This window comes from Syzygium oleosum, unplaced genomic scaffold (genome assembly GCF_021117445.2).
Source record: "Syzygium oleosum isolate NSW1041296 unplaced genomic scaffold, Sole_v2.1 Sole_v2.08, whole genome shotgun sequence".
Taxonomy (NCBI): Eukaryota; Viridiplantae; Streptophyta; class Magnoliopsida; order Myrtales; family Myrtaceae; genus Syzygium; species Syzygium oleosum.
In genome coordinates, this window is record NW_026607492.1 from 5,687,970 (window position 1) to 5,709,167 (window position 21,198).

A 21,198-nucleotide genomic window follows, 5' to 3' on the forward strand; every position below is an offset into this window, starting at 1 on the left:
GTGCTCTTGAAATGCTGAGATCTATTTATTTTTTCTTTTTATTTATTTTACCCTTTTCTTTTCTATTTTTCATCTCTTGTTCTTCTCCTCCCTTCTCTTTCCACTAAACACAACCGGCGACAGCAATTCTACCCACTGTTAGTGCCGCCACCACCGAGGGAACTTTGAATTCCCCCTAACCGCTGGAGGGCTTTTATAGTTTAGGTCCGTATTTTATCGGTAGTTTGAGCTTGGGTGGATAAATAACTACTGTACCGCCTATATATATATGTACACAGACACACATTATATCTTCCTCTTGTAACATAGAGGTGAAAGGTGCTGATTATAATGGAATCCTCTACCGGATGTAGCCCTTGTGAACCAGGATAAAACCTTGGTCTCGATTTCTCTTTCTCGGCTTTACCTCTCTATTTCGTTGTGTCCATGTGCCTAACCCTAATACTCACATTGGAGTAATGCAAATATATAATAATAGTAATGAGAACGCTACTCAATTCTGATAACATCAGAAAATAAGCAACCAATATATATTACAATTTGACCTAATGATTGTTGTTGCTAGGTCTACTCTTCTAAACCAACACTAATAAATTAAAGGCCAAGAATTAGAATGGATCACAGCATGAGTCATGGCGTCTTCTTTCTTATGAAGAGAAAGCGTGACCAATGACGTACAATTTACGTGCATATGAAGCCATTCCCATCACATCTTCCACCCAAAAAACAGAACCCCATACAAAATCCACACCCCCCCACTAAGAAAATTACAAATATTTTACCAACTCCTAATAAAAAGAAATCACATAAAACCAAATATCACCGGCCATTTACGTTGCCGGAATCAAATAAGATTGAAAATCAAGAAGAAAAATGACATTTTCGACGACGTTGCGGATGTTGTCTTCTGAAATTGTTGTCTACCAAAATTGTTGTGGGCCTTCCGAGCGCAAGGGCCCACCGGGAAATAGAAAAGGTTTGGGAGTAAACGTCCGGCCGAACGTCGCCGTCGCGAGCAGTGATCAGGGAGACAGTAGTTGCAACAACTGCCAAACTGCCGCCACAGCGACCAGGGCGACGAAGGGTGGGGGCGTCGATCCCGTGCGGGCGGATGCAGAGGCCTGCAATGCGCTCCACACCGCGGGGGCCAACGAGTCGGATGCCGGCGCCGCCTCTGCGTACTGATCGCCTGCCGTCTTCACACTGCTGGGGCCAACCACCAACAATCGTTCCATGAGTGATAGTCAGCATAGAAATTACACTTTTTCAAAAAGGTTCCACTGAAATTCATGACAGTTACGTAAAGACAGAAATTTTTAATCGTACGATGAATTCAAATGGCAAGTATGTGAATTGGCAGTATAATGGATGGTGAAGAAGAATTCACCTAGTCGATGGCGAAGGACAGAAAGTGATGGCGTAATCGGCGGATGCACAAGTGAATGTGCTCGTCCCGTCGTCGTACGCATAGCTATAGGCTCTCGGGCACGCCGTCTTGAAGAACTCCGAGTACGCGCTCGGCTTACATGTGGCCGGTGTCGAGTAGGCCCCGCTGCAGCAGTACTTCGGGTCCCCAAACGCGTTGCACGCGCTCTTACAAGCCACGCTCCCGCCGCCGTCAGAGTCCACCTGGAGCTCCTTGGGGCACCCGGTGTTCAGGTCGGCGGCGCAGCCCGTGGACGTGCAGTTCCCGCCCTTCCCACCCTGCGGCACCACTGACATGGGGAGGTTGTAGCCGTCGACTAGGCTGACGTCGTAGAAGTCGAGCCCACCCGCTCCGTTGAGGGTGAACTCGGCCAGCGTGGCGGGGGGCACCGCGCCCGACCCCGAGCACTCGACTGTTGGGGAGCCGCAGTCCCCCGTGACACAGACGAATCGGCCTTCAGTGGCGTTCTGGGCGCAGAGGGTGCGGCCCCACAGGCGGCCGGACCAGGACGCGGGCACGGAGATGGCGTTGGATTGGCCGGGCTGGAGGGTGAATCCGGTGGTGGAGAGCTGCGGGGTACCAGCGCCGGAGAGGATGCCGGGCCAGACGGTGTAGGTGCATTTGTTGAGGATCGTGAATGTTGCTGACTCCACACCTGCAAATTTCGGAGAAATTCAATCAAAAGAAACCTTAGAATGGAGCACGGTTAGCACTGTGAAGGAAGGTGAACATTGAACAGAACAATCTTAAGTTAGATAACGCCTCACCTGAAAACACGACGACATGGAAGAAGAGCAAGAGGAGGGAAGCAACACCTCCAATTTCAGACATTGACATTGGCTTAACCTAAGAGCAAAGGAGAGAGTGACCAATCACAAAATTTCTTTTGTACGAGGATAATGTCTCCTTCTCTCTCTCTCTCTCTCTCTCTCCCGTGAAAGGTGAAATCTGTTGGGATTAGGAGAGATTTAGAAGCGGCTTCATCGGAGAGCAGGTGAACTTATAGAGGGGGGAGTTTCGTGTTTGCGTGCATGGAGTTGGAGGTGGAGTTGCAGTCAGTCGAGCGATACGTACGATGCTGGCTCAAAGTGGGCCACAATTGGGCCCAAGCAACCTTTTGTTGGCAACCGCACGCGCAGGGCTCAGCCACAGTAGTCCAGTCAGCTCTTTTGTTTTCACGTAGAAAAATTGCCGCCGAGGGCAAAACTAGGGTAGCAGCAACTGGTGGTATGAGTAGATCGTCTACTCACTCATGCAGTAAACTAATTTACAAGAAAAAAAAATCTCATCACATCTGTGGTTGCTCCCCGAATGGCAAATGAAATGATGGAGAATCGAGAGAATTAGGCAATGTTTCCAAAAGGTCAAAAGTTTCCGCTGAATCGCTAGTTTCCTTTTCATCGATGGGTGGGTTTTACTTGAGGAATACCAGAAAGTTGGTCGTGATAACTGGGGATGTTGACAGCTTCAAGTGGGCAGAGCAACAATCAAGAATGGCCAAGTCATTGTGGGATGAGTTCATGAGATTTTGTTGCTTGATTTTGTCAATTGTTTCGTCGTTCAGCTTCTGGGGTTACTGTTGTTGTCTTCTGTGATCAGATGGAAGATGGAAGAAGAAAGGGAATGGAGTTAAGCCATGCAAGTGCGTCAGAACAGAGGGTTTGCCTCGTATACTTCTAACATTTTGATTGATCTTAAACTCTTTCCATCTTGTACTTTGGACCTTTTAGTCTTCTAATCGGAGATTCACAATGCATGAGCTTTGATTCAATACTTGCTGTACTTGATGGGAACTCGGTTGCTTTGGAATATTATATCGAAACATGTAACGAATTTGGAAGGGTTTGGGAAGTAATAGAAAGTTAATGGGACGGGTTTGGTACGACCTTAGCCGTTCCAAAAATATCGGTTAAATTAAAAACAATCCGTAAAAAATTATTTACATTAGCGTCAGCCATGCCATATTGGACGATGGCGTTCACACAGACTGTCGTTGATTCAAGTGCAATATATAACTTTATGGGTGTACTTGAAGCCAAGCAACAAAATAGTATATGCCAAGACGGTGGATAGGGGATGCCCACTTTCACGCCTATGCCTTTGCATGACTTCTCGATCATTCATGGAGTCCAGTTCCCGAGACAAGCGCCGTGTGTTGGCGATACTATTGGTGGACTCTTTGCTTTCATGGGGGGATCGACCATGCATTTTGCTCACCCAAGGGCCGGGGGCCAAGAGATGACAGGTGACCCCAGCAAGAATAGCAACCCCGCGATGATGTCGGGACTTCAACTCGAGCTTGGATGAAGCGCCAAGAATCCATGCACCTTGTTTTCCCAATCGGAAAAATTGTCCAAAGAATCTTAAGTTTATTGTAAGACGGTGAATTTAGTCCTAAAATTTTCGATTGTGCCAGTCTAATCTTGAACATTTTGACGATTTGTCAATTTAGTCCTAAACCTTTCAACTATGCCAATTTAGTCATAAACTTTTTGATAATTTGTTAATCTAGCCCAAAACTTTTTGATAATTTACCAATTTAGTTGTTCTGACCAATTTTGAATAGAAATCGCTGACGTGGTGCTAATCGTCCTACATGGCACGACCATAGAACGGCCGATGCTAATATGGAAATTTTCTTACGATTTTTTATTTTTATTTTCTTTCTTTTTTTTTCTTTTCTTCTTCCTCTAGCTAGTTGATGGGCCTTGGGGATGGCCAGTGAGGCTCACCCTCGATGAATCTAGCCAGGGTCAAGCCTCGCTGACCATTGGAGAGGTCGACCTTGCCAGCCGGATGAGGGCTAGCCTTGCTCGTCCCCGATGAGGCTCAACCTCAGGCGAGGCTAGACCTCGCTATTGTTAGGCGAGGGTTGACCTCGCTAGCCGGAGGAAGTAGGAAAGAAGAAAAGAATGAAAAAAAGAAAAGAAAAAATTCAAAAAATTAATAAAAAAATGTAAAATATTATTCACGTCAACGCTAGTCATGTCATGTAAAACGGTCAAAGTTGATTAAATCATCAGCGATTTCCGGTCAAAATTGAACGAAATGACTAAATTGGTAAATCATAGAAAAATTTAGGACTAAATTGGCAATCCTCAAAATGTTTAGGACTAAATTGGCACAATTGAAAAGTTTATGACTAAATTGGCAAATGATTAAAAGGTTTATGACTAAATTGATAGAATTGAAAAGTTTAGAATTGAATTGACCGCCGTAGAATAGGTTTAGGACTTTTTGGATAATTTTCCCCCTGTGAATGAGGATATGGCTAAGACAATTCCAAAAGATATTAGGAATGTGTTACTCGAGTATGAATCTGCGATGCAAGAAAAACTTTTGAGGAATTCCCACCTCGTCAATCGGTGGATCATGAGATGGAGCTTGTCCCAAGAGCGAGACCACCAACTTGAACGCCTTATTCGATAGCCCCTCCAAGTTTAGCGAGTTAAGGAAGCAACTTGATAAATTGCCAGAGGTAGGTTTCATTCGTTCGATAGTGAGATTTTGTAGGACCACTATCAATTATTTTAAAGTTAAGTTGTTAGGTGAAAATGTGATTTAATATTTAAATATTATAATATTGACAAAAGCCCTCTTATGGCGCCCCAGTCTTGTTCTAACGGATATTCTCGTTTCTTAATGGTGTTAGAAGGACATATATCAAATTTATCTCAAAACCTAAGAGCTCTTACATTTTCTTGACCATCGTCCTAAGCACGACGTTAAAAGTTTTCATTCAAGATCTCATTCGGACTTTGGAATCTTCTGAATATAAAGCGAACAGAGGGTATTCTCTCGTTTAAGAGGAGACAAAGAGATGAGGAGGACAGAGGACGCATGGCTCGTTTGAAAATGCGAATAATTATTGCCCCAGACAATAAAGTTCGGGCCCTCTTAGCAGGCCAATTCTTTAGGGCATCATCACTGTTGACTTTTGCACTTCCGCACGACAAATTCTCAACTTCAGAGCCAGGCGTCGCAGAACATGACAAGCAATAATAGGTAGGAATGTTAAGCCGACCTCAACAATCCCAAATCATTATTGGCTCAGATGGATGCTGTCTATCCGCCAATTCTTTCCTTGTCCCCCCCTTTCGTACATCCCGTCAACCGAAAGCATTTCTCTAACAGCATCTAACACTACCGAACGCTTCTAATCAAATTTTAGGTGGGAAAAGCGGTTCCGATCGTTCCGCGGTCGCTTATCTCCTCAAGATTCTTCACAAAACATAGAAAAAATTGGATCGGAATCCATCCGGTCTCACTTGACGCTCTTATTTGTCATTTCTTACGGAATTAGTTTACTCCAAATCCACGTAAGCAAGAAAATGTCTCCGAACCTTGAGCCTGCTGGTGTCCGGTTAGATCATGCGTCTCATCCTAACGGTAGGTGTGCAAGGACGGTCAGAAAGTCAACGACGGCTCGCAAATTTACCCTCTTCCTAAGTAAAATAATCAAGAAAAAAAAGGGAAGTAACTCTCCGGCGGCCCTGATGTCTTTTCGATGTTAACTTATTCTCTTCAATCATCAAATGCATTGAACTTGCGGACTTTTTAGTTTGTTCACCAGCTGAGTTGTTTTGCATAGGTATTTTCCACTCACACAAGAAAGCAACTTGGGTAACTACTGATTGGCAAAACATAATATAAAAAATATTAAGGAGCCAAAAATGAAAATTGCATGCTCTGGTGGGGAAGCCAATCTTTGATCAGCTGAAGAGACATTTTAGTTTTGGCCATCTTTGATTTTCAGACATAATCAAAAGCCATTCTTCTTGATGACCCACATTTTTATATTTAAACTAATATTTTTGCTTGGTTGCTTAGAGACGTGTACAAGTAATGAGTGTCTCATTTAATTAGAGAATGATTTGTTCTTTTGTGGCCCTCATCATTCAAACATGAGGTACGAATGACAAATACTTTGGTGCGATGTCAGGAGCTACATATGCACAAATGTTTATTAGGAATTCTTGCGGCGAGTAGAAACTGTCACGCCCTTCATTCACGGGTTAAATCAATTGATTTCTCGTGTGACTTCTTAATTTATCAGGTGATTTTGTTCCGATGAAATCAGACTTCAACCTAGCTAAGAGTTTGGTTCCCTAAGATAGTCAATTGCACATTAATTTTTATAAGCACCCTTTTAGACCTTTGGAGTGCAATAATTCTGCCGACCAAGTCCAAATGCATACGTATACGATGCTTGCCTTTTGCCCCTCTAGGTTCCTTCATTCATATATTTTTCTCACAAATCAATCCCTCTCGGTGAAAGAGACGATTTTGCATAAACAGTACCGGATGAGTGACGTGTGCAGAGATATATCCATGTTTGAACCCACTAAAGTTTTCCTAAAATATTAACATATCTTACGTTTTGCGCTCACTAACATGTAATTTGAGAAAAGTTCACCTACTCAATTTCTCAAAGAAAAATACTTAGAAAACTACTGTTCTACGTTTCTCTTCAATTTAAACCCACATTGAAGATTTCCAACAGGCAATTTTCATATTCACTTTTGCCCTCATATTTTCCTTCAGAGTTTCATGTAAACTTTTGGTGTCTATTTTGTTGTGTGCTTAACATAAGTTTCACTTGCAATTGGATAATTCTGATAATCTATTCAATTCTATTGTTCAAAAATAATAAGAGGGTGAGAGAAAAAGTGAAGTTGACGTGAGGGTTTGAAGAAGAGGGTTATAAGTAATGGTCGAAGGTGTAGGGCGAGTAGGTTAGAGAATATGTGCACTACAATAGCGGGAAATTTGCTTTTTTTTGCCACTTATTGTGTGAGTAAGAGAAAAATTGTAGTTAAGGGTAAATATGGAAGGGTCCTAAAAGTGAGATAAAACTCAATTTTGACTTAAATGTACATAGGTTTATGAGCAAATGTTACTCAAAAGTAAAATAATGTTGCATGCAATCTGAAGAAGAAAGAGGATGTTGAAGAGCCAAAGCATGTGATTTCAATTTGTTATCGAAGGCCATTCAATTTCGAGTGCAAAGAAGTTGAGGTTGACGTCAAGCATGCACACTCCAGTGAAAATGGAGAGATCATGGTGTAGGGTTCGACATAGGGTTCCACAGTTCTTAAAACGCAGCGGAATATATTTGTAAATCGAAACCCTAGAACCCTAGACAGGATCCATGTGTATATTGAAATCGAGACAGAAGTTCGATACGTACCTTTTGCAAATCGAACGTAAATTGACAATTGATTGTGTCTGGATTAGCGCTCCAAGTGTTGCGCCTCTACCGGTATCCACACACGCGATCAGAAGTCTCTAACGATCCAAGTGCTAGCTAAAGATCTTGAAGTTCCTTTTCTTCAACGCCTTTTGATTTTCGATACTCTATCGAAAAACCTTAGACAGAGAACGATTCTCTATCTATTTATACAGCCTCATTATCCAGCGGAATTAAAAGAAGTGGGTCAGGCGATTTGGGCCCGCCAAACCGTCCATCTTCAATCGTACATTTAATCGTTATCTCATAACGCGCACGACCGCGTAGATAAGTTGAATAGGAGAATAAATTAAAATCTACTTTTTATTTTAAGTAGATCCCGTCGCACAGAAAATATTAACTTAGTTCGCTTTTGTGTGCGACCCTGTAGGTTCACTAAACATTAGCAATGTGCTCAAAACCCTTTTTGGCCCACAAGTCATAAACGGTCTTTAGCAAGACATTATGACTACCTAAGTATAGTGAAGGTCGATTTTCCGACACAACCAAATCCACAACTAATATTAGAGTATCAACCTTGATTGATTCCTAGGGCAGACCACTAACACATGGGACATGAAGCAAGCGCATCATGGCAACAAGCAGGACAAGTTACACGATCAGGAAGAAGTTGCACCGTGTAAATTTTCAGTTCCTGCCATGAATTTTCGTCCCAATGTACTTTGGTTCCGTGTAATCTCAATCACAAGTCGATTTATATTTCCTCGCACTTGGTTTGGTGTCGCGTTTCCACTCCATCAAAGCCCCAGTCGATCGCTTTGTGCTCGAGCATGGAACCGAGGAGCAATCCAGCTGGCTCTTCAACGATCTGAAGTTCGGATGGCCCTGGCTCATTATCCATTCTTCGTTGATACCTTTCTTGGCACGTCGGCAGACCGGATTCTCCGATGACGGCGCTTGATTCGTTGCATGTTGGAAGAATCTAATGATGGGCCTAGACTCAGTAGTGAGCTTGCATTTCATTGATGAGAACTCCATCATTCAATGCGTGTTTTTCCATCTGCGAGAGAGAGAGAAGCCATGCAAGGTTGTCGAAATTGGTATCATTATAAATGAAGTTATGATGCATGGGATCTCAAAAGTATAATCCTTTGTAGAGGCCAAGGCAAACATATTCTGCTTGTATTGAAGTAGAAATATGCGAAAAAAATAGAATATTACAGTAAACTTTGCCTATCTACACAAGGACTTTCGAAGTGAGAAAAAAAGGAGAGAGATCGATATTCGACCACAAGGATCTAATAGACTTCCACGTTCCATTGCTCAGACTTCTTCAACTGCCTCTTGTACTCCAGCCAGTCAATGCCTGGAAAACACGAGGAAAAGACAGTTAGAACGATGAAGAGTGGAAAAAGTTTAGGGATTTTGTCAAACTGTCAACATCCATGAGTTCTTAAAACGAGTTGCGTATGTTCACCATCTTTAGCGGCCAATGAGACCATGATGTCGTCGATCCCCTTCTCCATTCCCTTGAGACCGCACATGTAGACGAATGTGTTGTCCTTCTTGAGCATCTCCCACAGTTCTTCGGCGTATTGCGCCATCCGGGTCTGGATGTACATTTTCTCGCCCTTCTCATTTGTCTGCTCTCGGCTCACGGCGAAATCGACCCTGAAGTTGTCTGGTCGCTTCTCCTTCATTTTCTCGAATTCCTGAGCCGTAAAACACAGTTACAAAAGTTGCAATTTAGCGAGTCTGAAACGGGTTCCTATAGAAATTAGAACAGCTATGGTGCTTGGAATGAGCAGGTCTCACCTCCTTGTAGAGCAGCGAGCTGCTTGTGGGTACACCCAAGAATAGCCAGGCCAAGCCGTTGAACTAAATATCAAGTTCAAACCGTTTGTCAAACAATTATCGAGGCAAAGGATTGGACACAGGCTGAATATCTTCTTGAGGTTCTCTTCATGGTTGTAAAACAAATAGAAACCAGATGCTTATAGGCCATTTCAGCAACCACAAAATCTAAACAAAGATACTGAAGGACAAGGCAGTTCACGGGATAATCTATATAGAAATGTAAAAGAAGCATCATGTTTTAGACATTGCACCGATTGGAGGAGTACAACGTGCAAAAATTTTATCTACCAGACGTATTCTGTTTAGCTCTCATGTATAGCGCCAAAAGGTGAAATCAGTAAAATTCACGAGCAAAGATTTACTCTGCTAACCAAAAGGGCCCCATGTTAATCTTTTAACATTTAAAGCTTTGCCAAATATTGTACTAAAGCTAAAATAATGTCCAAATCAGATTGGATGGGAATGTACAGAGCATTCTAGTTTGTATGTAACCTTGTAGTCGTCGTGCTTCTCGAAGAACATTTTCCACAAGAAAGCCCTAAATGGAGCGATTCCAGTACCGGTGGCAAGCTGCGGCAAAGAAATCAGGCAAACAAGTTAATGAAGTCACTATGTCACATGAACATACAAGATCAGTATAAGGAGAGGAATAAACCATAATGACGGTGGCATTAGGATCCTTTGGCAAGAGCATTTCTTTTCCAACTGGTCCTGTAATCTTCACTTCTGCCCCGGGTTTCAAGTCGCCTGAATCAGGAACAATTCGAGGGCTTTGAATCCAGTCAATGCAAGAAAAATGAATGAGTTTGGACCATTAATATGTGCAGTCCTTACACAAGAAATTTGAGCAGACTCCTTTCACGAGTTCTCCATTTTCGTTGGTGTAAACAAGCCGTTTCACGCAGAGAGAAACCTATTAGCAAAAACCACTTCTTCTTAGTTATCGAACCTTATATCGGTTTCCAGATGGAGTAGTTAGATTAATGACCAATAACTACGAATATGACACGCTAAAAATGATCCAAACTACTACTAGATGATAATTCACTGGTAGAAACATACAGTCTTGGAGTCTCCAAAGTCACCGAGGGCACTGCTGGCAATTGAGTAGAGTCTCAGCTTGTGCGGCTTCCCATTCTTGTCAATACCATCAGCAATGACCCCAATTGATTGCCCTTCTCTGTATGGCACCTCACCTAAGTGACACCCATTTCACCAATCTCAGAAAATTAAACTAACTCACCAAAAAAAATCCATCAAAGTAGCACTCTCAACCCAGAAGCACCAAATGGGTCTTCGTTAAATCACTCAACATGGTGCGTGTCTATGTGCCCAATAAAAGAGACAAATCCACTTATGCGTGATCTGATTATCTCATGTCAATGCACATACATACCCTCAGTGCTGAAGACCATGTGCCAGGTCTCTCCAGGAGCATCATCACCAGTGATCTTGGTGTTGAGGAGGCACCTTCCAGTGTAAGGGTTCTTGGGCTTGAATTTGTTCACGATCACACCCTCCTCCATCTTCTTGGACTCCTTCACAACCTTAGCTGGAGCCTCTGTAGTGACCTGTGCTCTAATGGCAGAGACCATCCTTCCACCACCACACACATCTCTGTAATGCACAGGGACCTACAAAGAAGCAAAAAAAAGGTGGAGATTTCAATTCTTTGTTAAAAGAAAAAACGTAGTCGATCTTGTCAAGATGAGAGAATTCACGTAGAGATCACCTTCTTGAAGTTGATCCTTTCAGTGGAGATGATGGAGGTTCTGCTGGCAGGGAGAGAAGTGGACTTGGAGGAGGAAGGGAGAGAGACTGAAGCAGTTACTGCAGCAGCCATTGTTGCAGAGCTGATCAAGAACAACAGCAAGAAGAAGATACAGAGGTGGGGAGAAAAATCTACCCAGATATGAGAGATTAATTTATGGGGATGCTGGTCAGGGAGTGAGAGGTGAAGAATGTGAGAGAATAGGATCCCAAAAGGAAAAGTTTTTAGGGGCAGAGTGGATTATGGATTGGGTGAACGAGAATTTGAGGCCAATGCTGTGGCGGAGGTGTGGATAAGTCTATGGTGGTGTTGAATTGAGTGTATGGCTCTCCCCCTCTACTGTACTTGACATCTTTGGTGGCCACTGCTACTTTTTCCTCCATCCCCACTCATGCTTTGATTTTTTGATTCATGAAGAGAGTGAACGTCCCGCAACGCTTTTTAGGATTACCCCTAGAAAAGAAAAATAAAAAAGAGGGCAAGAAGTTTGGGGTAATTTTGCCGGGTTGGGAGGTTAAATAGTGCGTTTGGTTCAGTATTCTCAAAGGGTTTTTAGCTTCTAAGAGTTATTGTGTCAAAATTGAGATATTTGATTTAGCATTTAGTAAGACCCTTAGGCCAAAGAGAATTTTCAAAGTTGTTTAGCCCAATGAAACTCCCACCCAGCATTTGCATTACAACATTTTTTAAATACTATTAAGGCCTTAATGACATTTTTTTCCTTCCAACTTTGCCTGCACTAAGCTATCTGAATTTCAATTTTACCCTCACCCTCTATACAGTGCAAATCTAGTTGACGTCGCACGATAGTGGCGCAAGCTCAGTTCTAACCGGCATTGCATCGAATTTTGACACTAGTGGCCATCGCCCGAGATCATGCAGTCTCGGTGTTGCCTTGCTTGGGCAGCCCAAGGTCGTGCGACTTCAATTGAGCCTTGCCTGAAATCATGCGACCTCAATGTCGCCTCACGACCTCGACTGAGGTTGCTAGTCTCCGGATTTGTCCCTGAGCTCATCCCTTCTCTGTTTAATTTTTTTTTAGTTGCTTTATAGAACGAAACCTCAAACAAGTGTTTACCAACTTCTATTCACTTTTCATGTGCATAGCAAAGGCTTTAGTCTTTTATTTGTTTGTTTATTTATTCATTTGTCTCTTTGTATGTTTGCTGTAAAATAGGAAGCTTTAACCTTAGTCCAGTCCTACGGTCCACTTCTCCTCCAGGTTAAAGACGACTTAAGTGAAGTTTTTCTTTGCAAGTTTGCAATTATTTGTGGAATCACCACAATTAGTTCCTAGTTAACAGACTCTCTTTTTTTTTTCTCTCTCTCTAATGAAATCGGCGTGAAGCCCATGGTATTGTGTACATAAGGAGAAGAAGAAAAAGAAAAGGAGAAAGTGGTCGAGAAAACTATGCTATGGACAAGACAGGCATAAGCCGATCCAAAGTTTTCAATATCACGTATCATGAAGAAAGAAAACTCACCTTAGAGTACATTACATGAAATATCATGAGCAAACGCTTCGTTGAGTATATCCACTTATTTTGGCAAGATTATGTTGGAGAATGGGTAAATGTAGAGCACGAAGGATAACCATTCTGTTCCAAAAATAATTCCTGATTTCTATTCCCAAGATGAGTTTCTGAGAAAAGAAACCCGCTTGATAATAACCAAAAATTTTTATTTCTGGAATAGAAACCTATTTGATAACAGCATAAAATTTTTATTTCCTGGAACATAAACCCATTTGATAACAACACAAATTTCTATTTCTTGAAACAGAAATCCATTTTTTTAGAAATGGTCTCTAAAATGAAAATCAAACAAAACACTCAAACCCTAGTAAAGCCTTAAAGACTTATTCATTCAAAGGATTGTGTTATTTTTTAGGGTTTTAGGATTTTTTAGGGGTAAAGACCCCTTTTGGGGGTTGAACCTCTTTTAGGGTTTTTTAGGGGTTAAAACCCCTTTTAAATCCCTAAACTAAGGAGTCTTCAAAAATATCATTTGGGCACCTCAAAAAATTTAAATTTCACTCAAAGTGGGTAGCCACAGGTATTCTAAGCCATTCTGTGAAGTTTTGCAATTTTTGATTTTTTGATTTTTTTTGAAAAAATTCACCAAATTTCCTATTTTCCGGAAATCTGACTTTTTTTATTTTCTGGAAAATTCATGAATTTTTCTGGAATTTTTCAATTTTTATGGATTTTCTGAAATTTTTTTGATATTTTTAGGAATTTTCCAGATTTTCTATTTTTTTTATGAATTTTCTGATTTTTTTAATTTTTTATGCTTTTTTTAATTTTTTTTAGAATTTTTTTTATTTTCCCACCGGGAATGAACTGGACCGAACTGGTTCGAACCTGTCTGATCAAGTCAGACCGGGGCCAAATTTAGGAAGAAATGTGTTTTGAAGAGAGAAGACAGGTTATTTTAGATTAGAAATGATTTTCATTTCTCGTCCAAAAACAAAAAACCTATTTTTTTTTGTTCTGATTTTTGGTCTAAAACTAGTTCTGGAATAAAAATTTATTTTAGAAATAGAAAAATGGAATTGCGTTACCAAACGAATTTCTATTCCAAACCTGTTCCTGGGAACAGAAAACTAGTTCTTGACAGAAATAAAATAGTTGTCGTGCGCGCTCTTAGCCTTTTTATATCTGGATCTTGTTATTACTCAAATAAAGAAAATTTGTTATATTCAATTCATTATCTTTTTATGACAAAAAAAAAAAAAAAGATCCATTCTCTTTCTCGTGTTATATGTCACCGGTGTTCTATATGTAATAAATGGGCCCCTTTTTTAAAAAAAAAAATGCTCAATATTTCACTTAAGCCGAGGAAACTGCAGCCTTATCCCATTTATCAATGTTTTTGCAGCTGTTGCTAAATATAAAGAAGAGGAAAAGAAAAAGAAGAGAGGGAAGAGTCTCAAAATCAATTGAATAGGAAACATTGGGATGTCATGGAATCGAGGTATGTTATGGACGTTTTGGTTACGGTTTGATTGATGGCGAATTAGGAAGTTTGTTGCGCACTATTGGACCATAATCGACCCTCTGTTTCTAGTTTCTAGCGCTGGCTTTCACCTATCTTTGACCATCTTTTGGGTTAGAAGCAATTTCGTCTTTTAAGTGTATTGAAATAGCTTTCCAATAGCTGTGGACCCACTTGAAACGACATCGATACAGTTTAAATAAACCGTTTTAAATTTGGCAAGCATCAGAGTAAAAAAAAAAAAATTGGCATACAAGTTGTCACTATTCGGTGGACAACAAGCATTCCTCTATTCTAGTGAGTTTTCGCAGGCTCATGAGCATTGTTATGCTATAGAATAACTTAGTTTAGTTGGGTCTTAGTTAAGGTATTTATCTACCTGATTTTGATATTCATTTCTTACTTAACTAATCTGATCCAAAATTCATCGTTCGAGATAACTGTCATTAATCTGTTTTGGTGTAGCTCGGTGCTTATCTTTTTTATGATTTGGAAAGTCGTGTCTCGAAAATCATATGATTTAGGATATGTTTCAAGTCATGAAAGAAGCCACGTGATGTTTATTGAAAAGCGAAAGTGATGTTTTCAAGTATATTATTTGTTGAAGTTGGACAAGGCACCTACTACCATTTTAGTTACTTAAAATGACATTTTGCGGCTTCTTGTGAAATGAGTTATGTTCTTGTTTTTTAAAAGAATTCTGTATTGCTTTAGCTGTTTGTGAAACGTTTTATGGGTTACTTTTTTATTGGAGGAAGGATCTCTAAGGAAGATTATATATATGTTTTAGACGTGAATATGGTTTCTGAAAAGGTTGTTGCTGTGGACGGAGGTATTGTTGTATTTGTGCCCTGGCTGCTGAGATCTAAATTCATTAAGGAGTTTTGAGTATGCCTGCCATTCTCGAGATGCCATGTTTTGATCGGGCCAACGGCTAATATAAGTGTAGACTTACACTTAGAGAAAAAACTCGGTAGGCCTTATCCCGGTGTACTAAGCGTAGCCATGATATGGCATTGAGTACTAGATTGATCGATGGATGAATCATTCATGTTTGTTTTGATATTGTTGCTTGAATCAGTATCTTCAATATGTATAAAGTTATCTTGAAGTGATGTAACTCATCTTTGATCTTGTACATATATTATATATTGTATTTAGATGAATATGTTTCCGGTACTATTTATGAGTGTGCATTTGGATGATCTTCTACTTAGAATAGATTTGTACAACTCACTGAGTAGTGGTTTTGCTCATACCGTACCATTCAATTTATGAGTAGGACGAGAGCAGTATTGATGGGACACATTTCGAGAGTTGATTTTTCGTATAGTTTTGAGATAGTTGCACATATGTTTGCGGGAAAATGACACAATTGGTCCATGAATCTTGGCTCAATGTGCAATGCAGTCCCTAAACTTTTAATTTATTCAATGTGGTCCATGAACTTTTGGTACATGTTTAATGCAGTCCCCGAACTATACAAAAATGTTCAATATTGTCCTCGATCACAAATTAAAATTTCAAGGATCACATTGTATATTTTGACAAAGTTCATGGACCACATTGCACACTAGGCCAAAGTTCATAGACCACGGGAGATGTACAGTTTGATCTTTGAGCTTTCTAATTTAGCTAATGAGACGTGTTTATACTTTTTAACAGACTTCACAACTCTGGTCCATTGCGATTAGCTTAACGTCTTATTAAGATTTTTGGATATGTCTCAAGAACATTTTTCACTTCTGTTATGCACGAAATCGTGTCATTCGAGTAGGAAGAAACGGCCGTGCCGTTCCCCGCACTTGCTCCCTTCGCTTTCTTTTACGGGGAAAAGAATGGGCTTATGGGTTCGCCCGTCGTCCACTTGATGAGCCCTTCCATAGCCCACCCAACCCCATCACCTCAAGTCCAGCCTACTCGATCGGCTTCCAAAGATGAAACTTCTTCCTTCCCGGTTCGAGGGCATGACTGCAAATAACTCCAATCGCAAGCCCGCATGCGAAAATAATCACATTTCTAGGCCCTTGGATATAAAAAAAGGAGAGAAAAGAAGAGCATAACTGGGGAGACAACTTTGATTGTGCATGTGCTATTGCAAGTGTCCTTTTGATGTCAACAATTCGCAATAAATATTATTTCGCGGTGTGAAATGGAATCATCGGCCGAACTACTTGTCTTTGTACATATGTTTTTTTTTATTTTATTTTATATCGGTTGGTATTTATTTTTTTTTAAATTTTGACTTTGTAAGTAGGTCGTTCTTTAAAAGCTCCTATATCGTGGAATGGGTCCTCTCCCACGTGCGAATATGACGATGGAATCGCATGTCGAATTGCATTCTCGCCGTCAATTCACTTGCTTGCATCAAACATTACAACGAGCCAATAGGACCTAGACGAAGTCAATGGTGCATAGTCCGTCGAACGCCTATTTTGACCTAGTAAAAGACGGCATAAATTGGTGAAGTCGCATCGAAAGGTTTTATCTACTTCAATTGATTTTGACGTGATTATATTAGCGTGCGGAATTTAGAGAACTCGAAACCAAAACTAAAAAGTAAGTTTGCTCGATTGGGTACTCGAATTTTGTAAAAATCAATATGATTGATCAAGAAACATAAGCCAAGTAGTAGGTAGCGCGATGCTTCTGAAGAGTTAATTTTCAATCATTTCGTGCAAGACATCCCCGCGTCAATGACCCACGAGCATCGTCGGAGTTTAAACTACTTCATGCAAGAGTTCGAGCATTTTGAGTTCGATTTTTTCCGAAATGGGACAAACCTAAATTCTGATTTTCTTCGTACCATAGTTTTTTAGCATGTATTTAGACAAGCGACTGACTGATGGCTTATCTACTTTAATTTATTTGAACGTGATCATATAACGTGCGGAATTTAGAGAACGTGAAACCAGAACTAAAAGTAAGTTTGCTCAATTGGGTACTCCGATTTCTTAACGATCAATATGATTGATCAAGAAACATAAGCCAAGTAGTAGGTAACGCGGTGCTTCTGAAGAGTTGATTTTTTTATTATTTCGTGCAAGACATCCCCGGTCGGCGGTCCGCGAGCATCATCAGAGTTTGAACTACTTCTTGCAAGAGTTTGAGCTTTTCGAGTTCGATTATCTCCGAAATGGGACAAACCCAAATGCCGACTTCCTTCGTACCATAGTTTTTTAGCACGTTTTTTGACGAGATGCGTGATCTTTTGCGTAGTCGACCGATAACAGTACACATCGTTGAAGTCCAAAATTCCAAGCCTAGGAGCGCGAAACAACAAATGGGAATCGTGGTCGGATGGACCGCTTGAAAGATCCTTTCGAAATCGTTGAACTCCCGTCCGACGACAAGACCGAAGATTCAAATCCCATCATCTCTCTCGGTCGACCTTTCGGAAAGTTCGGATCAAAGGATTAATCAAAGAGACTCCTCGCCTCATTTTCCGAGACGAAACAGAGTCAAAAGGATCCGCAGTGAATGGGACTTCTTTATCGGCATTGTTCTGATCTGAACATGTGTGCTTTCTCCGACAGCACATGGTCCGCATTATTGTATGACCAGCTGTCTAATGGAAAGATGGCTGAGCAACCCATCAATCAGGAGATTAGCTGGAATGCCACAAAAGTGGTCGGCGTGTTTTTGTTTTTTACTTGTCTGGGAGTTTGATTTCCACATAGCTATATTTTAACTATCTCGAATCGAATCGCGCGGGATACGTGGTTGAAACACGGTAGTCGATCTCGGGTCAAGCTCCAATCCCGCATCTCCGAGATCTCTCTAACTATGATACGGCCACGGGAGCTCGACCCGGCCTGTATCCCCACTGAAATCATCGCTTAGCAAAGATTGTTCCACCAAAACGTCTGATGATCATTGCTTTCCCCAAGTGTACTTGCTTTAGAAATTGCTAAAGACCATGCTGTGAAATCGAACCATACAAGCTCGCCGTTTTCCCTTTTCTCTCTTGTTTTTTTTTTTTTTTTTTTTGTGGTGACCCTTTTGAATGCGGTCAAACTCAAAGGAGACAGACTGGACTTTCTTCAGCTTTTTTCAGGTAATAGCAACAGAGACCGTGAAGAAAAGAGCATGGTCCGAAGAGAAAATAGTTCCTGGGCTTGATTATGAGCATGCACCCATTAAAGAGAACCGACCAAAATCTATGTTTCTCCGCAAGTGACTCGACAACGTTGGCAACAGAGAAGAATGTCAACTAAAGAATAAGAGCACAAGAGAGGACTCCTGCCTAATTACCAGTTGCAGGCAAATGCTGCGAATGGCTTAAGAGATTCTTCTAATCAATTACAGAAAAATCACTCTTTATGTACAACCGAAAAGAACAGATATAAGGAAAAAGAAAATAAGGTTCACAAAACTTTTTTATTTTTATTTTCTGGGTTCTATTGGACAATGATCAAACATCTACACATTTATTGGGTCAATTCAATGGTATACTAACCTTGACCCTCTAGACTGGTAAAGCTCCAACCTGCTCTTGGCATCCTGCAACAATGCCTCAATTTTCTCATCCTGATTCATGTGGGACTGCTTGGACGCCCACTCGAGCACGGTGAGCACCTCGGCCTGCGCCAGCTCCTCGCTGTCCGGGACGTGCTTCGCGGTGTAGCAGAGGAGGACGAGTGCATCGAGCTGCACCGCCTGCTCGCCGAAGTAGACCAGCTGGATCAAGTGCTTCGCCCCGCCCGAGCCTATGATGGCCTTGGAGTGGTCGAGGTGGAGGTAGTTCTCCGTGCCCGCGAACTTGGCGAGGGCGATGCAGGCCTCTTGGGACACCTCGGCCTCCCGCTCATCGAGCAGGCGCACCAGTGGGGCGATCATCCGGGTCTCCGTGGCCCGGAAGGTCCGGGCCAGGTTCCCGATAGCCTTGATGCAGGGGATAAGGAGCTCTGAGTCGGCTTTCTCGATGACCTTGAGGAGCTGGTCAACCACGGCCTTGCAGGCGGGCGAATTAGGCTTGAACGCCGATCGCCGCAAGTCCGTGTCCCGCTCGGCCATGGCAGCGATCTCCATCAGGGCCATAGCGGAGTTGAACTGGACGTCCTCGGGACCTTTCTCGAGGAGCACCGCGAAGCAGAGGAGCGCCCTCGACTCGGTGATGCTGCGGCAGATCGGGGAGTTCCCCCTGGCGAGCTGCCAGAGGGCCCGTGCGGACATGGCCTTCATCTGGGTCTTGGTGGCCGGGTCCTCGGATTCCCTGCCCTTCAAGTTGGCCCCGGACACCGAGTGGCTGTGCTGGTGGTGCCGGTGCTGCAGTGGCGGGAGCGCCTGGTAACTCTGCTTGCCATTGGCGATGTGATTGGCCTCGGCCGGCTTCTCTGCCTGCTTTGAGGCGGCATCCATGGCCATCGTGTGAGCGACCACATTGAGCAACTTGTTCGCTCGGTTGTTGCCAAGCGGATGGGCGATCAGGCTAGCGCCCTCGTTGTCCTCATCCAAGCCCATGGCCGATGCGGCCGCCCTGTTCGGGCCCACAGCCGCCACCGCCGCCGCTGGGTTGGTGTTGCTGCTGGCGAGGACGACGGCATGGAGGGAATTGGCCTTGAGTGTGGCGATGGCGTACTTGCTGTGCTCCTGGACGGTCTCGAAGGCGAGGTGGCTGACGAGGAGGCGAATGATGTTGTGCTGGGCGAAGAGGTCCTGGCACTTGGGGTAGTGGGCGGCGAGCTCGGAGACGGCCCAGGCGGTGACAGCCTGGACCTTCATGGGCCCCTCCTTGAGGATTTTGGCGAACACCTGACAGACGCCGGCGAGGATCATCTGCTCGACGCTCTCGGGGTCGCGGCCGAGGAGGCCGATGGCGCGGGCGGCGTTCTCCTGGCCCTCGGGCTTGCCCTCCTTGAGGAGCCGCAGGAGGGGGCCGACGCCGCCCTCTTCGATGATGAGCTTGCCGTAGCGGTCGTTGTCCCGGGCGAGGGAGACGAGGGAGGCGGCGGCGTCGGAGCGGTCGTCGGGGGAGCCGCCGTTGTGGAGGATGGCGATCTGCTCCCAGATGAGGCAGAGGATGGGCTCGTTGGCGGCGATGGGGGGCAGACCGAGGTAGGCGTCATCGGCGCGGTCGTCGGCGGGGGCGGAGACGCGGAGGAGCCAGGACACGTCGCCGATGGAGTTCTCGAGGAGGGAGGAGGCCTTGCGGAAGGCGGCGGCGGGGATGAGGGTGAACACGCGCTTCACGAGGCCGTTGCCGCGGCACTTGAGGACGAGGGCGAGGGCCTTGCCGAGGGCCTGCTCGGTGTCCTCCACGATGCGCCGGGTGGGACGCTCGTACAGGTCGGACCCGGACCGCGCGGCCTGGCGGAGGAGGGCGGCGAGGCGCTCCGTCTTGGACTTGAGCTCCGCGCAGTCCTGCTTGCAGGAGCTGGCCTCGTCCGCCGCCTTCGCCACCTGGTCCGCCAGCTGGATCGGCTTCGCCAGGATCTGCTTCACCAAGTCCGCCATCCCCGATCGGCTGGCGGACTACTCACCCCTCTGTATCGGGTGCCGAAAATCCGGCTGCCCCGGCAAAAGGGTCCTCGCTCTCGACCGAACCGAACCGCGAAACGGAATCAAGAACCGAGATTGCAGTAGAGAGAGAAAGCTAGAGAGAGAGAGAGAGAGAGAGAGAGAGAGAGGCAGAGGCAGAGGCAGTCAGGGCTTGAACGACGGGAGGAGAGAGAGACAGGGGAAGCAAGGGGGGGATGAGCTGGATGTGACAGAGTTAAATGAGAGAGCGATGCATGTGGGGAAGCGTGCGCAGAGATGAACTGGGGGTGGGGGGGGGGGGGGGGGGGTTGTTTTCTTTAATCTTTCTCTCCCTCGTTTTTCACAGATCGCAGAGAACGGTAATGGCGGAAGAAGATGAAGGAGGAGGAGGAGGAGGAGGAAGAAGAAGAAGAAGAGGCGCCGTTCGTGGGTGGACTGGGACCGGGACCGGACGGAAATTACAAGGTCAAAAAACGC

At 43.6% G+C, this 21,198-nt stretch overlaps 3 protein-coding genes across 4 annotated transcripts; all 3 read right to left on the minus strand.

Moving 5' to 3' along the window:
* Positions 1 to 478: 478 nt before the first annotated feature.
* LOC115688287 (thaumatin-like protein 1b) lies at positions 479 to 2,406 on the minus strand. Of its 2 annotated transcripts, none has more exons than XM_030614084.2 (3): positions 2,194 to 2,406; positions 1,388 to 2,081; positions 479 to 1,206 (listed from the first exon to the last, which is right to left on the minus strand). In XM_030614084.2, the coding sequence occupies exons 1-3, from the start codon at positions 2,261 to 2,263 to the stop codon at positions 1,023 to 1,025; spliced, it is 948 nt and encodes a 315-aa protein (XP_030469944.1). In that variant the 5' UTR covers positions 2,264 to 2,406; the 3' UTR covers positions 479 to 1,022. The 2 variants fall into 2 exon arrangements, with proteins under 2 accessions (XP_030469944.1, XP_030469952.1); XM_030614092.2 differs by having other exon boundaries at positions 479 to 1,203; positions 2,194 to 2,404.
* A 6,298-nt stretch (positions 2,407 to 8,704) lies between these two features.
* On the minus strand, positions 8,705 to 11,543 carry LOC115687019 (ferredoxin--NADP reductase, leaf-type isozyme, chloroplastic). Its single transcript, XM_030612486.2, has 9 exons — positions 11,206 to 11,543; positions 10,870 to 11,107; positions 10,536 to 10,669; positions 10,308 to 10,386; positions 10,129 to 10,220; positions 9,966 to 10,043; positions 9,432 to 9,494; positions 9,094 to 9,328; positions 8,705 to 8,982 (listed from the first exon to the last, which is right to left on the minus strand). Exons 1-9 carry the CDS (start codon positions 11,314 to 11,316, stop codon positions 8,915 to 8,917), a joined length of 1,098 nt encoding a protein of 365 aa, XP_030468346.1. The 5' UTR covers positions 11,317 to 11,543; the 3' UTR covers positions 8,705 to 8,914.
* Positions 11,544 to 18,543: 7,000 nt separating this feature from the next.
* LOC115687088 (uncharacterized) lies at positions 18,544 to 20,889 on the minus strand. Its single transcript, XM_030612574.2, has one exon. It carries the CDS (start codon positions 20,695 to 20,697, stop codon positions 18,685 to 18,687), a length of 2,013 nt encoding a protein of 670 aa, XP_030468434.1. The 5' UTR covers positions 20,698 to 20,889; the 3' UTR covers positions 18,544 to 18,684.
* Between the last annotated feature and the right edge of the window lie 309 nt (positions 20,890 to 21,198).

What these genes read in the sequence shown, in the direction of transcription:
- LOC115688287 (XM_030614084.2), bottom strand. Translation starts at nt 2,263, where the DNA reads ATGTCAATGTCTGAAATTGGAGGTGTTGCTTCCCTCCTCTTGCTCTTC. An exon ending in CCATGTCGTCGTGTTTTCAG is followed by an intron (nt 2,082 to 2,193) that starts GTGAGGCGTTAT and finishes CGAAATTTGCAG; the next exon opens with GTGTGGAGTCAGCAACATTC. An exon ending in TGTCCTTCGCCATCGACTAG is followed by an intron (nt 1,207 to 1,387) that starts GTGAATTCTTCT and finishes GGTTGGCCCCAG; the next exon opens with CAGTGTGAAGACGGCAGGCG.
- LOC115687019 (XM_030612486.2), bottom strand. Translation starts at nt 11,316, where the DNA reads ATGGCTGCTGCAGTAACTGCTTCAGTCTCTCTCCCTTCCTCCTCCAAG. An exon ending in CATGGTCTTCAGCACTGAGG is followed by an intron (nt 10,670 to 10,869) that starts GTATGTATGTGC and finishes GGTGTCACTTAG; the next exon opens with GTGAGGTGCCATACAGAGAA. An exon ending in CTAATGCCACCGTCATTATG is followed by an intron (nt 10,044 to 10,128) that starts GTTTATTCCTCT and finishes TCTTTGCCGCAG; the next exon opens with CTTGCCACCGGTACTGGAAT.
- LOC115687088 (XM_030612574.2), bottom strand. Translation starts at nt 20,697, where the DNA reads ATGGCGGACTTGGTGAAGCAGATCCTGGCGAAGCCGATCCAGCTGGCG.